This window comes from Oncorhynchus mykiss, chromosome 16, assembly GCF_013265735.2.
Source record: "Oncorhynchus mykiss isolate Arlee chromosome 16, USDA_OmykA_1.1, whole genome shotgun sequence".
NCBI lineage: Eukaryota > Metazoa > Chordata > Actinopteri > Salmoniformes > Salmonidae > Oncorhynchus > Oncorhynchus mykiss.
In genome coordinates, this window is record NC_048580.1 from 24286607 (window position 1) to 24303328 (window position 16722).

At 44.4% G+C, this 16722-nt stretch overlaps 2 protein-coding genes across 2 annotated transcripts in view; one reads left to right on the forward strand and one right to left on the reverse strand.

Moving 5' to 3' along the window:
* Positions 1-16722, forward strand: part of kcnh4b (potassium voltage-gated channel, subfamily H (eag-related), member 4b) — a 69457-nt gene that overhangs the window by 44067 nt on the left and 8668 nt on the right. Inside the window, exons 7-14 of the mRNA XM_021565316.2 lie at positions 1348-1555; positions 3005-3199; positions 3395-3594; positions 3996-4245; positions 4852-5066; positions 7824-7862; positions 10437-10864; positions 11490-11584. Of these exons, the coding sequence (XP_021420991.2) occupies positions 1348-1555; positions 3005-3199; positions 3395-3594; positions 3996-4245; positions 4852-5066; positions 7824-7862; positions 10437-10864; positions 11490-11584 (1630 nt within the window). The remainder of the gene's footprint in view (positions 1-1347; positions 1556-3004; positions 3200-3394; positions 3595-3995; positions 4246-4851; positions 5067-7823; positions 7863-10436; positions 10865-11489; positions 11585-16722) is intronic.
* The window catches only part of LOC110491687 (zinc finger protein 91), a 33073-nt gene continuing 31022 nt past the window's right edge, over positions 14672-16722 (reverse strand). Inside the window, exon 7 of the mRNA XM_036946582.1 lies at positions 14672-14814. Coding sequence (XP_036802477.1) covers positions 14789-14814 — 26 coding nt within the window. The 3' untranslated portion in view covers positions 14672-14788. The remainder of the gene's footprint in view (positions 14815-16722) is intronic.

Genomic DNA, 16722 nt, shown 5'->3' on the forward strand with positions numbered 1-16722 from the left:
AAACTATGGCATAAGGGAACGATGAGCAGAGAAGAGGCATTCCGTAATTTCGATGAAGACATTACTGAGCGAGCGTGGTGTAAGACGGACGTAGTCAATATAACTGTGTTCAGCACTTTTGAAATGTACAGCAACAGAATGCAGAACATGGGCTGCTCTTACAGTATTTTCCCTGTACACTAAGTCAGAACTGTAGGATAAATAAAGGGGGCATATAAGCAGACAATGAAACCTCTTACAACATTAGATTATGAGATTTCTCATAAACAGGTTATAGGCTACATATGCAGCACCACCGAGTCAGAACAGTAACGTTAGGCGAAATTAAGAGGTGAAAATAGACCAAATCATTAGGGTGAGGCACATGGGCTACTATCAGCTTACTACACAACATACACTTAGTATTACTTTCTTAGCTACAGTATACATATCTCCCTAGCATATTACATAATTTATGCAGCAGCATACAATATATGTTTGGATTCACCTTGGCTTGTGATGTGCTCACTGAAGGTGGCGCGGCAGTCCTTTGTGGGCAATTTTTTAAATCAAACTTTGTCATCAAAGTCTGGCATTCTCTGGATTTATAGTGGGAACTCTGAGAGAAAAAAAATAAACAGCCACTCCATTGAATAGCAGGCTACTGGTTGCTTTGCAATGCCTGCAGTTAGCCACTGATTCCTTCCAAACGACTCATTGTTGAATTTGCGATGCACCGATAGTATATACACAGCTATTCTGAGTGATCACCTTCAACCTATGGTGAATAATTTTCTACCCTAATGGGAGTGGTCTCCTCCAAGACGACAATGTCCCCATCCACAGGGCATGAGTGGTCACTCAATGGTTTGATGAGCATGAAAATGATGTAAACCAAATGCCATGGCCGTCTCAGTCACCAGATATCAGCCCAATTGAACACTTATGGGAGATTCTGGAGAGGCGTCTGAGACAGCGTTTTCCATCAACAAAACACAGAATTATGGAATTTCCCATGGAAGAATGGTGTCGCATCCCTCAAATAGAGTTCCAGAGAGCTCCACTTGTAGAAGCTATTCCAAGGCTCATTGGAGCTGTTCTGGCAGCTCATTTTCATAGTTTCCACGTTTTGTTGTCATGAATGTTGCCTTAAATGTAAAAAATACATTTAATTCGGATTTCATTTCAATTATCTTCAACCTACTCCACACCAAGTGAATGTGGAAAACAATTCTAATTAAAACAATTTAAATTACTTTTTAATTTCAATGGTCTACACAACCTACTCCACTCTCTCAAAATTAATCAAAAAAAAAAAAGAAGAAAAATCTGTTCTTATCTTTGTCCTCTCTGTCCTCTTGGTCCCAGACCTCCCTGGTCCACCTGCTGAAGACGGTTCGCTTACTGCGGCTGTTGAGGCTTCTCCAGAAGCTGGACCGTTACTCCCAGTACAGTGCCATGGTGCTCACCCTGCTCATGTCCATGTTTGCCCTGCTGGCCCACTGGATGGCCTGCATCTGGTACATCATCGGACGCAAGGAGATGGAGAACAACGACCCTGACACCTGGGACATAGGTGAGTCTGGCTGGCTGAGTGAGGAAGGTGAGGGCCGAGTGGGTGGGTGGGTGAGATGGGTGACACTCACAAATACCAGGGCCTGGGGTGTACAGACATTTTCACTTGTGTGCATGCACGCAATGCGCACCCACACATTGATCATTCTCATCGATAGATGCACCAGATTTAAGTCTCCAACGCCATATGTGTGTGTGTACGTGTAGGCATGCGTAAGTGTGTGTCCACGTGTGTGAACAAGTGTGTGTCAAAGGAAAGCAATACTGGGCCTTATTTATCCCTGGAGGACACAACCTCATTCCACCAGCTCCCTTAAGTCCATGCCAGCTTCCTGACTCTTGGTGTGCCCTGGCAGGGGTGGCAACCAGCGAGTGCCTTGCCAACGCCCCCATCACTCTAAGTCTTTGATGACAGACCACCTGAACAGTGACATAGGCAGTGTACCGCAACAGAAGATGTTCACGCTTGCTCTGCAACGATACAAACAGCATTTATTTTACATGATTAGAGTAGAAGTGTCTCCTCTTGCGCATCCAGAACATCGCTCTTAGAGGCATGATCCATCACCCAAGGAATACAAATCATGAAACTCCTATCAATATCTTGTAAACCTATGTTCAGTGGTTAAAATAAAAATGCTCCCCGTGATTTAACTTCTAAGTGGTCCGTATGTGAAATCCGGAACTTGTGTCGGAAAGGGTCATACTACACGGTTCTCGTCACTGGCGATAGGGGATAACACACTATCACATTACATAACGCTTTTATAACAATTACCTGCACTCCCGTCCGCCAAATCAGCCAATAGATGGTATGGGCATACTTGTCTAGAACACATCCATCCGTTTATATCGTCATGACAAAGTAGATATTTCACTTAGATGTGCTCAATTTAAAAATGGTACCAAATTATTCAACTCAGCTTCTCCCTCAAGTACAATCTCACACTGTGCCCTGTGTCTTTGGGAAATGTGGGAAAGGGCCATTGTTGCGTACTCTGCACTCGCTCTGACACGTTGAACTCAGTGAGATATACTCTTAAATTGATAGTGCAGTTTGTTTAGGCAATTTTACAGCTCGCTAGATACTCCACATGCTGATTTTAACTTTAGTATTATTGTGTGTAGCTAAGTTTGCTAGCTAACTAGCTAGCCAGCCAGCCAAGAGAGAGAGCATTGCATTGTGGGTTTTGTAGTCGACCTGAGCTGCAACAGATGTCCACAACAATTTGTTTTATTATGTCGACAAAATGAAATATTTGTTCACAAAAAATAACGTTTTCTTTCTCCCCAGCCCAGTTTTCTTCCAGCACGACTTGTCTGAATTCTCAATGTTGATTCATATATATATATTTTTTAAACCCTAAGTTATACAAGTAAGTGTGGCTTGGAGTTATATGAATGCTGACCTTCAGACCTGGTCTCACCCCTACAACCCCTACCCTAACAGGTTGGCTCCATGAGCTGGGCAAGCGTTTGGAGACTCCATACGCCAACAGCACACTGGGCGGACCCTCAGTACGCAGCTCCTATATCGCTGCCCTCTACTTCACCCTCAGTAGCCTCACCAGCGTGGGCTTCGGCAATGTGTGTGCCAACACTGACGCTGAGAAGATCTTCTCTATCTGCACTATGCTCATAGGGGGTGAGTGTGGCACCCTGGTTTGGCGCTGCCACCCGGGCAAGCGGGCATGCCAGGTCCAGGCCCAAAGTTTGGATGCAGTTTGACGTCTTTTCATTTGTAAGTTGCACTGTGGTTATGGGGATTTAAAATGTGTGCCTTGTTCCTCTGCATCTCCTCTCCTTTCCTCTCCTCTTCTCTTCTGTTCTCTCCCCCCAGCCCTGATGCATGCGGTGGTATTTGGGAACGTGACGGCCATCATCCAGCGGATGTACTCGCGGCGCTCCCTCTACCACACGCGCATGAAGGACTTGAAGGACTTCATCAGGGTTCACCGTCTTCCCCAGCAGCTCAAACAGCGAATGCTGGAGTACTTCCAGACCACCTGGTCCGTTAACAATGGCATCGATGCCAACGAGGTAAGGTCATACGACCATAATGCAACCACAATACAACAACAGAACGATGCATAAAACACACTGATCCAGGTCAGATTTATGCTATCTTATTGCATTTTGTATTTATTATGGATCCCCATTAGCTCATGCCAAGGCAGCAGCTACACTTCCTGGGGTGCAGCAAAAATGAAGACAGTAATATACATTATAATATATATATTTTTTACATTAAAATACATTTTTACAACTTTAAGTGTGTGCCCTCCAGCCACTACTCTATTACAACACACTATATGGTAGCCACATTGATAAGTTGACATGGTCCTTTTTACATTGGTCAAGTGCTCTCTCTCTCTTTTTCTCTCTCTCCCTCACCACTCCCTCTCTCTATCTCTCTCTCTTCCTCTTTCTCTCCGTTCCAGCTCTTGCACGACTTCCCAGACGAGCTGCGGGCCGACATCGCCATGCACCTGAACAAGGACATCCTGCAGCTGCCCGTGTTCGAGGGGGCCAGCCGTGGCTGTCTGCGCTCGCTCTCCCTCCACATCAAGACCTCGTTCTGCGCCCCTGGCGAGTACTTGATCCGGCAGGGCGACGCGCTCCACGCTAACTACTTTGTCTGCTCGGGTTCCCTGGAGGTGCTCAAGGACAGCATGGTGCTGGCCATCCTAGGTTAGTATAGGGGTCAAAGGTCATTGTCATCTGTAGGTCATATGTGGGACCGAAGAGAGAGAGTGAAGTTCCCCTTAGGTACAGATCTAGGATCAGCTTCCCTTCCCCCAATTCAAACCTTAACCATTAGTGGGGAAAATGCTAAACTGACCAAAGATCAGTGTCTAGGGGCAACTTCACCCTACTCTGAAGAGAGACTAGTGGGGATGGAATATGATAAACATTTGATGGGCTTGATAGGACTTTCACCACCTTGCTTATACCAGAGTTCCCTTAACCTCTCCTCAAGTACCCAGATCCACTCAATTGATCTATTATTCTTTTAGCACAGCTGATTTGACTGGTTAACTGCTCATCAAGTCCTTTATTAGTTGAATAACGTGTGCTAGTACTGGATTTGGTCAAAAAAGTAGAACTGGCTGGAGGAACTAAAACTGGCTGGGGGTACTAGAACTGGCAGGGTGTACTAGAATTGGCTGGGGGTACTAGAGGAGATTTCCACAAGTACCTATGGGGTAGAGGCTAGGGGGTTTCTGGACAGGGCCAATGATTTCTCAGCAGCACCAACACGTGCCATACTGTATGTTACTGACTGGTTGGTTACAGGGAAGGGGGATCTGATTGGCTCCGACCTGCCGGGGACGGATCACGTGATCAAGACTAATGCGGACGTGAAGGCGCTGACCTACTGCGACCTGCAGTACATCAGTGTGCGGGCTCTAAGGGAGGTGCTGGAGTTCTACCCGGAGTACGCCAGCCTGTTCACTGCAGATATCCTCCACAACCTCACATACAACCTGAGAGAAGGCAGCGAAGCAGAGGTGAGACACACACACCTCCACTGCAACCTCTACCAAAACTCAAAAAACATTTGAATGAAAGAAGTTGATGCTATACTCATTTAAAATCGCAAATATACACAATTTTTAGAGTAGAATAAAGCAAACCATTACATAGGCTGTTTTTACACTAAAATGTCATTGTCACTCTCCTTGACGTTCCTTCTGCACAATTGATCAATCCTCTCTTGACCAATCAAACTCGGTGACTTTGTTGTCATGTCAATTCTATTTGTCAGTGCTACTGTTACGCATATCCTAGCACCGCTCTACACATAACAGAGTGGGATAAACTTGTCCCATCAGGTTTGTGGTTTTCGCCCCTAATGGATAAGGTTAAGGGTTGGGAAGATAAGCTGATCCTAGATCTGTGCATAAGGGCATGTTCTACCCACAGCGGTCATTACCCCAGAACAAGTGACAGTTGCTTAATTCACACAAAGCAACAACAACAAAAATGTTATTTAGTGTGTAATTTCTTTGGAAAGGCTGTAAACAGAGGAAAGTCTGGTGCTTTACTTGAAGGTGACCTACGTAAGGACTTCATAACACATTCATAACCCATACATGCCACCTTCATAAACTGTTCATAAGAATTTCAGAAATGCTTTGCTTTATATTTTTAGTATGTCTTGCAGTTGTTAACAGAAGTATTTACTAAATGTGTCTGTACAACATAAATGCAGTAGGTTTGAGTTATGACTGCTGGCATCAGCTCACAGACTCCCCTCAACCTCTTCCAAACAATAGAAGGGAATGGAGTTTTGTAAATCCCTTGTGGTTTGACAACATGGCGAATCAAATGACAGACGTGAAGAAATAGCTACTAGCTAAGCTTTCATCAGTCAAAGGCGTGTAATTTTTTTTACAAAGCCTTTGTATCGCCACCTTGTCATCTTTTGGAATATTTGAGCGTTCTTTTTTTCTAGTCACATTGCCAGCATTTCATCTAATTTCCTTTCATGTCTTCAGAAACGAGATTTGAGCGACGCTGATATTACATTTGTTCAAGCGTTCGGTTTGGATTCAAATGTATTCTTTATGTGGGTTTTTTTCGGGGGGGGCGGGGGGGCAATTTGAGCATGGCGCACAAGAAGAAATGAAATGAAGGCATTTGGTTGAAATGAAATGATATTTGTTTCCCATTCATTTGGCAGCCTTGCACTGTCTGTCTTCAAACTGTGTGTCGAATTGCGGGCCCGCAAAGTGGTTTGTAATCAGGTTTTGGGTCTGAGCAATGCTCTAGTTCCCTCTCACCATCTGTTCGAAGTGGGCTCTGGCACGTGGCCAGGGGTGCAGGCTTCAACCTGGCACAGGCTGAAGGAGAACTCAGTGCTGAAAATCTGGATAACACTTTAACGAAGGGTTAACTGCTTATTACAATGTCCTTTACAATGCCTTATAATAGTACTACACTGACCATAAGAGTCCATAATATACTCATAAGCAGTTATAAAAACTCTGTTATAGATACTTAACTTCCACACTGGTAGCCAGGCCCCTATCCACTGTCCACACACACAAACACTCACAGACAATAGCCCCTATCACTTGCTCATAGCACTTTTTTTGACATACGCACGGCATGCGGAGAGACACACACACGCACGCACACACACACACACACACACACACACACACACACACACACACACACACACACACACACACACACACACACACACACACACACACACACACACACACACACACACACACACACACACACACACACACACACACACACGCGCGCACACACACACGCACGCACACGCACACACACACGCACACAGGCACACACAGCCTACAGAGAGTCACCACACTCTCTTTTGAGTTAAGAGATAACAATATTTGATTGAACTTGCTCTAAATCTATTTGCTCTGTGGGCCACTGGCAGGACTTGAAATGCACAAGTTTACCCATTAATTGATAACAATTAATGTCAGTAATGACATTCCCATTAGCTTCAGGGAGGCTGTCTCCCTTTGGAAAACTTTTGCCCCAGTGTGAATGATGAGCCCTTCTTTTTCCAGTAATAGCTCACCTATATTATATACATTGTTCAATATTGTTACCAAAGACTCGATGTTGTCACTGAAAAAAATCTAAGAAAGGAAGCCTGTTTATTGCATTTATTTTTATTGGCAGTAAGGGAGATACTTGTATTTTCTCTAAGGAGGCTTACTGTCACTATCCTGAGCTCCCTGTGCCGTGTGTTATGATCAAAGAGAAAGCAAGGATTATGCTGGTGTGTATTGTACATACAAGAAACCGTACTGTCAGAGAGAAAACATGTATTCAGAATATGTGAAGATAGGCTTCGACAAAATGTAAGTTTCACGGTGTAAAGTTCATAGTTGAAGCCCGTAGTTGCGATACATTGCTGGCAATTTCCCTCCATGGCAGCAGAGAGAATAATTCTCTCTGGAATCCAGCTGCCATCCAATGCAGGACCAATTAACAGATTCAGTCTGCGTGGCAAAGATGCCATCCCTAGCAACATTTAGATAATGATCAAAGAAATAACATGGGGGCGGGCGGCTTAGGAAACAGGTTCATGTGATTTTATAAGACATAATATATCCCCAAAAGGAGGATTCGGAAAAGTGGACTACCTGAATGCATAAAGGATGTGTTAAAGTGCGTGTGTGCAAACCGATAAAAATGTCATTCTATGAAAAAAATCTAATTTGTCTTCCTTATTTACAATCATTCCAGTTGTATTACTCTTTTCGCAGGGCCTGACAAGGTTCTCAAGGTCGCCCAGGCTTCCACACGTGAGTGCCGTCCATGCAACTTCAATAATATTGCCTCCATGTAGTCTAACTGACCATTCTTTTCCCCATTCCACTCGTCAAAGTTCCCCATTCCACATAAACCTGCCTGTCACATGCCATTTCAAATGCACCCTTACTAGTTCATCCCACGACAGTTGAAGTCGGAAGTTTACATACACTTAGGTTGGAGTCATTAAAACTCGTTTTTCAACCACTCCACAAATTTCTTGTTAACAAACTATAGTTTTGGCAAGTCGGTTAGGACATCTACTTTGTGCATGACACAAGTCATTTTTCCAACAATTGTTTAGAGAAAGATTATTTAACTTGTAATTCACTGTATCACAATTCCAGTGGGTCAGAAGTTTACATACACTAAGTTGACTGTGCCTTTAAACAGCTTGGAAAATTCCAGAAAATTATGTCATGGCTTTAGAAGCTTCTGATAGGCTAATTGACATCATTTGAGTCAATTGGAGGTGTACCTGTGGATGTATTACAAGGCCTAACTCAGTGCCTCTTTGCTTGACATCATGAGAAAATCAAAAGAAATCAGCCAAAACCTCTGGTTCATCCTTGGGAGCAGTTTCCAAACGCCTGAAGGTATCATATTCATCTGTACAAACAATAGTGCGCAAGTATAAACACCATGGGACCATGCAGCCGTCATACCGCTCAGGAAGATGAACCTACTTTGGTGCGAAAAGTGCAAATCAATCCCAGAACAACAGCAAAGGACCTTCTGAAGATGCTGGGGGAAACAGGTACAAAATTATCTATATCCACAGTAAAATGAGTCCTATATCGACATAACCTGAAAGGCCGCTCAGCAAGGAAGAAGCCAGTGCTTCAAAACCGCCATAAAAAAGCCAGACTACAGTTTGCAACTGCACATGGGGACAAAGATCGTACTTTTTGGAGAAATGTCCTCTGGTCTGATGAAACAAAAATAGAACTGTTTGGCCATAATCACCATCGTTATGTTTGGAGGAAAAAGGGGAAGCATGCAAGCCGAAGAACACCATCCCAACCATGAAACACGGGGGCGGCAGCATCATGTTGTGGGGGTGCTTTGCTGCAGGAGGGATTGGTGTGCTTCACAAAACAGATGGCATCATGAGATAGGAAAATGATGTGGATATATTGAAGGTATCAGTCAGGAAGTTAAAGTTTGGTTGCAAATGGGTCTTCCAAATGGACAATGACCCCCAAGCATACTTCCAAAGTTGTGGCAAAATGTCTTAAGTACAACAAAGTCAAGGTATTGGAGTGGCCATCACAAAACACTGACCTCAATCCTATAGAAAATTTGTGGGCAGAAATGAAAAAGCGTGTGCCAGCAAGGCCTTACAAACCTGACTCAGTTACACCAGCTCTGCCAGGAGGAATGGGCCAAAATCCACCCAACTTATTGTGGGAAGCTTGTGGAAGGCTACCCAAGTTAAACCATTTAAAGGCAATGCTGCCAAATACTAATTGAGTGTATGTAAACTTCTGACCCACTGGGAATGTGATGAAAGAAATAAAAGCTGAAAGAAATAATTCTCTCTACTATTATTCTGACATTTCACATTCTTAAAATAAAGTGGTGATCCTAACTGACCTAAACAGGGAATTATTACTAGGATTAAATGTCAGGAATTGTGAAACACTGAGTTTAAAATGTATTTGGCTAAGGAGTATGTAAACTTCCGACTTCAACTGGATCTGTATAACATGGGTTTCTGTCATGACTTGATGATTGTAATAGAATTGCATTCGTGGGCAAAATTGTATTGCACGTTTTCTGAAGTGTGTTTGGATTTGTAAAAAAAAAATCTGGGTCATGTTGCTATAACTTCTCTGTAGGGGTTAGCGCCAGCCCGTCGCCATGGTCAGGTTCATTAGGCACCAAATGGAAGAAAGCAGACTGGAACAGAGAGGGACTACTTGGACACATTTTTTGTTTCACGTTTTGAAATGTTTCCCATTATGCCCTAATGAATAAGACCCAGGACTTCCCCTGAAGGTTGGAACTCATTTGGAGCAGAGAAAACGGTTCACTCCCTGGAGTCAGATCGCTAACTGGGTCAATATCTCTGTTAATAATAAGCCTTATGGGCTTATGAATGTAGGTATGGCTAATGTTTTTTTGACACCTCGCTTGCCCAATTGAATTCTCCTTCAGTGTCACATGTTTTTGTTTTATCATATAAAGATTCAGCAACAGCATCAACCTTGCAATTTCTCCTATCCACCCGTAGCTTGATAAAACTACATATGAATTCAATATAAAGAACTTGAATCATATCATATAATCCCCAGCTTCCAATTGGTTTATTCAATTCCACTCATCCCTATGTAAATGAGAACATGTTCTCAGCATGTTCATTAGGTGTGAAACGAAAGAAAATGGACTAAAACAGCGAAGGGACTTTCTAGACTTATCCAATAAGCAACAGTCTTATTTCCCCCCCTTTGCAAAATATATATATATTTTTTAAATCAATTTTGTATTCTAATGAACCCTGCTCAAATAAGGGTGAAATAAATATGAGAAATTGATACATTTTATTTTTTTCCCCTGCCGCCCAGAACCGCCGAGGTTCCACAGAGCACAAGCTCCCGTCCATCATTGAGACAAAAGGAGGTCTCCATGACGACTCAGATGAGTACTACCACCTATCACCAGCGTCCCGCACCCGCCGCGCAAACCTCCTCTTGCCCAGCCTGAGCAGCCCCGTGCGCCGCACCTCCCTGGGCAACCTGCTGGGTGACGAGCTAAGGCAGTTCAATGCCCTGCGGCGCTGCCGTTCGCCCAACCTGAGCCGGGGAGGCCTACCCCGGGGCCACAGCCTGTCTTCCCCACAGCCGCTGCCGAAAAAGGAGCACAGTGTCCCAGTGGCAGCCCCTGCTAGTCCCCCTACCTCAGGGGAGTTGGGGGCAGGGAGTCAGGGCCGCAAGCCCTCCAAGCTGCTGATTCCCACTGTCAGCTATTTTGTACCGCCGGACCTCAGTCCAAGGTAAACCACACACACAGAGGCCCAAGTTTTGTTGGACTTTCACTTTATCGCTGTCTGAATATCCAAACTTGTGCACTAGGTAATATTAAGTGATGTACAGCATTGGCAAAGTGTATTAAGTAGTGTGCTAGTGTGGATACTGTGATATAGTCATTTTGTTTTGTAAAGAGTCATTCGCCAAGGCTAAACTGGACAAATTGCAGTAAAACATTTAAACTTCAACCACATTTCCATAGTGCAATTGTAACTAAATAGCAATGTATACACTGTGTAATGATATGGGATTGCATTTACAAGCTTCTCCAATAGCATTTAAAGCCCATTTAATATCTCACCAGATCTCAAACCACTTTAGTAAAGCAATAAGATTATCTAATTTCATCCATATTCATAATGTATCGGACGGTGTCTAGTGAGCCCCACATGAAGGCAATACTGTAATGTGGCCCATAAGGCTCCGATGTCCTCCGGCCCAGAGAGTTTCAGCTCTACTCAGGTTAATCCTGCATGGGCAGCTGCCAGTGGGGCTCCCATTGCGGCTCCTTGGGTCGTGTGGCGACGGATGATAATTTGATAATTGAAAGGGGCTCTACTGTTACTGTTGCCCCCCCCCCCTCCCTGCCAGGGTTGTCGACGGCATCGAGGACAATGGTCGCACGTTCCTCTTCAACATGGAGCACAGTGGGCCCAAGGCCAGCACCACGGGACGTCCCAGTGAAGGTAACGCTAAACCCGTCTTAAACCCTGCGTTGACCGCACCCTGACCGCACCCGCTGCGGGAGTCTCACCGGGGAGCCAGATGGCTTGAAGGTGAACGTGGGGTTCAAACTGGGGCAGACATCATGCTGTCCCATATGCAGAATATAAGTTAGAGAAATGAAATGACATCTCAGGTGTCTTCAGAGGTGAGACAAGGCAGTAAAGGACATATTGGGCAATGTAATTCAATCAAAACTAGTTTGGGCTTGTTACGGTTGACATTACAATAGGTAAAATATATCCCCTATTTTCCCCTAATGCTGAACAAGGGTGAGTAGCCAAAAGCATGTGTTCTTTACGAACACACTAAGTAGCGTCACGTTAATAACATGTTTATTGACAACGGGGCGACAGAAGGGCATATCGAGGGGAGGATTCATGATATGCAAGCATGACCGATATAGTTCTCACTTGTAATTAACCGATGTGTATAAGCGACGATATAGGCGCCCTTATTATTTTCGGTTCCACCGGGTCTTGTTTGTGACTACGTCACGCATTTTCATATCTGAGCGAGGGGCCCATCCTGCGGACAGGCTCATCCCCTCAAACCCCAGAGGCAAGAGTCAGTCCTCTGACATGGGAGTCCAAATACCAAACTATTTTCCCACTTTGTTTTACTTTATTATCGTTCTTGATTTTTCGTTTTTTTTTAGGTTCATGATAAGCAGACAGATATGGTTCACAGTTTTTTAAAATTTATATCGATGCATCATGGGGAATTTAAGGTCATAAGTCTCAATGTAAACAGACTGGGGAGTGCCATCAAGAGAAGTAAGGTAATAGCAAAGATGAAACGGGAGAGAGTTGACATACTATTCTGGCAGGACACTTCTTACAAAATGGGTAGAAGGGGAGTTGCAATCTTGATCCCAAATTCAGTTAATTTTGAGTTTATGTCAGAAATAAAAGACAAGGAGGGTAGATTTATACGTGTTAAATGTAAACTGGATAACAAGGAAGTTACATTGTTTAATGTATACACACCCCCAGGGAGTGACATGGCCTTCTACGGGAAACCACTGGCACTTTTATCTGTGGAGGGGACTTTAACACAATTCTAAACTCAAAATTGGACAGCACAAACCAAAACAGGAAAATGAGCCTAGTTGCCAAAAAGATCAATAGGATACTGCAGGATCTAGGACTGCTCGATGTATGGCGTGACACCCACAAGTCCGATAAGGAATATACTTTTTACTCAGTCTGCCACACTGAATACTCCAGGTTAGACTACTTTTTTATGTACAGTGCAGATACACAGGCTTAAGGATTGTTGGATTGGGCAGAGAGACTTATCAGATCATAATAGAGTTGACCTAACTCTACACCTTGATAGCAAACCAAGAAATACTATATGGAGACTTAATACAAGCATGCTGAATGATCCAGCATTCAAGGAATCAATAAAGACAGAGTTGAACATCTATCTGGAGAATAATGATAACGGGGAAGTATCTCCTGCTATATTGTGGGATGCAGCTAAGGTGGTTATTAGAGGGAAGAAGCCACATCATCTCTCAAGAAAAAGAGTAAAGCACAGAAACTGCTGAAATTACAGGAAACCGGAAGAAACTTAAAACGATCTCATAGTCAATACAAAGAACCTCTTATATTACGAGAGATTCAAAAGGTAAAACAGGAAATTGACCAGATTTATAGAGAAGAAGTAGAGAAAAAGCTTAGGTTCCTGAAACAACAATATTATGAAGCAGGCGCAAAGGCAACCAAATTACTAGCATGGAAACTCAGGAAACAACAAGCATAGAATACCATTTTCAAAATAAAAGACCCTGTCACGCCCTGACCGTAGAGAGCGTTTTATGCCTCTATTTTGGTTTGGTCAGGGTGTGATTTGGGTGGGCAGTCTATGTTCTATGATTTTCTATTTCTATGTGTTTGGCCGGGTGTGGTTCTCAATCAGAGGCAGCTCCCACCACCAACGGACCAAGCAGCATGGTAAAGTGGACTCCTGGACATGGGAGGACGTTCTGGACGGCAAGGGAGTCTACACATGGGAGGAGATCCTGGCGGGAAGGGATCGCCTTTCATGGGAACAGGTGGAGGCAGCTAGGAGAGCAGAGGCAGCCGGAGAAAGGAACCAGCGGTATGTGGGAACACGGCTGGCAAGGAAGCCTGAGAGGCAGCCCCAAAAATATTTTTGGGGGAGAGCACACGGGGAGTGTGGCAGAGTCAGGAAGCAGACCTGAGCCAACTCCCAGTGCTTACCATGGGACTGGTCAGGCCCCGTGCTATGGGGTGACGCTCACGGTGTCGAGGCGGAGCATTCACAGGCCGGTGTGCTCGGTGCCAGCATCCCGCATTTGCCGGGTGGAAGCTGGCATCCAGCCAGAACGGGTGGGACCAGCTCTGCGCTCGAGACCACCAGTACGCCTTCACGGCCCAGTGTATCCGGTGCCTCGGCCAAGGAAGAGGTCTCCTGGATGTCTCCCCAGCCCGGTGAGTCCTGTGCCTGCTCCCAGAGCCAGGTCTCCTGTGTGTCTTCCCAGCCCGGTGAGTCCTGTGCCTCCCTCCTGTCCAGAGCTGCCAGAGTCTCCCTCCTGTCCGGAGCTGCCAGAGTCTCCCTCCTGTCCGGAGCTGCCAGAGTCTCCCTCCTGTCCGGAGCTGCCAGAGTCTCCCTCCTGTCCGGAGCTGCCAGAGTCTCCCTCCTGCCCGGGGCCCGCCACAAGGGTCCCCAGTCCGGGGTCGGTGGCAAGGGTCCCCGCTCTAGAGGCGCCACCTAAGTGGGCCGAGCCAGAGGTGGAGCGGGGTCTACGTCCCTCGCCAGAGCCGCCACCGCGGAGAAATGCCCACCCAGACCCTCCCCTATAGGTTCAGGTTTTGCAGCCGGAGTGCGGGGGGGTACTGTCAGGCCCTGACCGTAGAGAGCGTTTTATGTCTCTATTTTGGTTTGGTCAGGGTGTGATTTGGGTGGGCAGTCTATGTTCTATAATTTTCTATGTGTTTGGCCGGGTGTGGTTCTCAATCAGAGGCAGCTGTCTATCGTTGCCTCTGATTGAGAACCATACTTAGGTACCCTTTGCCCCCGCCTGTTTTGTGGGAAGTTAACTGTCTTTGTTCAGGGCACATAGCCCAAAGCTTCACGGTTTGGTTTTTGTTCTTCGTTTTGTCAGCGTTATTTTTTAATAAAGCGAAAATGTACACTTACCATGCTGCACCTTGGTCCAGTCCTACAGCCAGCCGTGACAGCCCCCAAAACAAAAAAGATCACATGCAAATTAGATGAAATACAGAATGCATTTGAATCATATTACACAAATCTGTACAAGCAATCAGAGAAGGCAGATGCACCGACAATAGAGCACTTTTTGAACTCACTTGATCTCCCCTCAATTGGGACAGAGCAAAATGATAGACTAACTTTAGAAATATCCACTGAAGAAATTAAAAAAGCAATATCTCAACAAAAAGTTAACAAGTCTCCAGGCACTGATGGCTTCCCTTCAGAATGGTTCAAGACCTTCAGAGAACAATTAGCACCTCTACTTAAGGCCTGTTTTAACTGGACTCTGAGGGAGGGGGGTCTCCCACCGTCATGGAGAGAGGCCATCATATCAGTAATCCCAAAAGAGGGTAAAGATAAGAAAGAATGCAGTTCATATAGACCGATCGCAATTCTTAACACAGATTATAAAGTATATGCATCAATAATAGCCAAAAGAATGGAGAACATAATCCCAGAATTGATTGACGGAGATCAAACTGGTTTCATACAAAATAGGCAGACACAGGACAATATAAGGAGAACACTGCATGTCATGGACCCCATTACTCAGAATAAGACAAGTGCAATATTAATCAGCCTAGATGCAGAAAAAGCATTTGATTTAGTGGGATGGGATTACCCATTCCAAGTTATGGAAAGATTTGGTTTCAATAAAGAAGTGATACAGTGCATCAAAACACTGTATTCATGTCCGACCGCTAGAATAAAGATAAATGGACATTTGACACGAACGATAAAATTAGAGCGAGGGGCAAGACAATGCTGTAATCTTTCACCCACGCTCTTCTCCTTGTACCTAGAACCATTAGCACAGGCAATAAGACAGGACCCAACCTTAGAGGGAATAACAATAAGAGTCAGTGAACATAAGATATGCATGTATGCTGATGACGTTGTTATTCCTTAAAGACCCAGGCTCAAGTGTACCTAGATTGATGGATGTTTTACAAACATTTGGAACATATTCAGGGTGTGTGCTTAACGTACACAAGACCCAAGCCCTAGTATATAATTATACCCCACAGGAAGAGCTGAAGAGTAGGTATAACTTCCACTGGACCTCTTCATCCATTAAATATCTTGGAGTATATCTACCAAAAGATACACCCAAACTTTATTGCATGAATTACGATCACATCAAAAAGAAAATATATGATAACCTGGACAGGTGGAATTCACTTCCCTTAGATCTTAGTAGTAGAATTTAAACAATCAAAATTAACATCCTGCCGAGGTTACTGTACTTGTTCCAATCACTGCCCATAGAAATCCCACCTAAACAGTTTAGGGAACGGGATAAACGGATATCAAGGTTTATCTGGAACAGTAAGAGACCAAGAACTAGATATACAACATTACAGTTACCAAAACACTGTGGGGGTATGGCCTTACCAAACCTAAAAGATTATTATGTGTCAGCCCAATTGAGACCTCTGTTGTGTTGGTACAATTCAGAATACGAATCCAAATGGAAAGATATTGGGACTACTTTAACAGAGATACCCATACAGTCAGTTTTGGGAAACAAGGACATGGTAAAATAAATATACAATAGACAAAATCAGTGGATTCATTTATCTCTGAAGACATGGTTTAGGGTAGTTAAGCAAAATAATTTAGACAGAGAGATCAAACTGCTGAGTTGGCCCGCATACGACCCCAGCTTCATCTCTGCAACTCAGGACAGCAGGTTTAAACAATGGACGCAGAAAGGCATCACATCATTCAGTACAATTATAAGGAATGGGAACCTAGATATCTTCCAGGACCTAAGTAAAAAACAAGTGTTTTTCCAAGTGTTACCTGAACTAAAAATTACTAGTTGGTCCAAACCTAGCTCCAACTTGAGAAA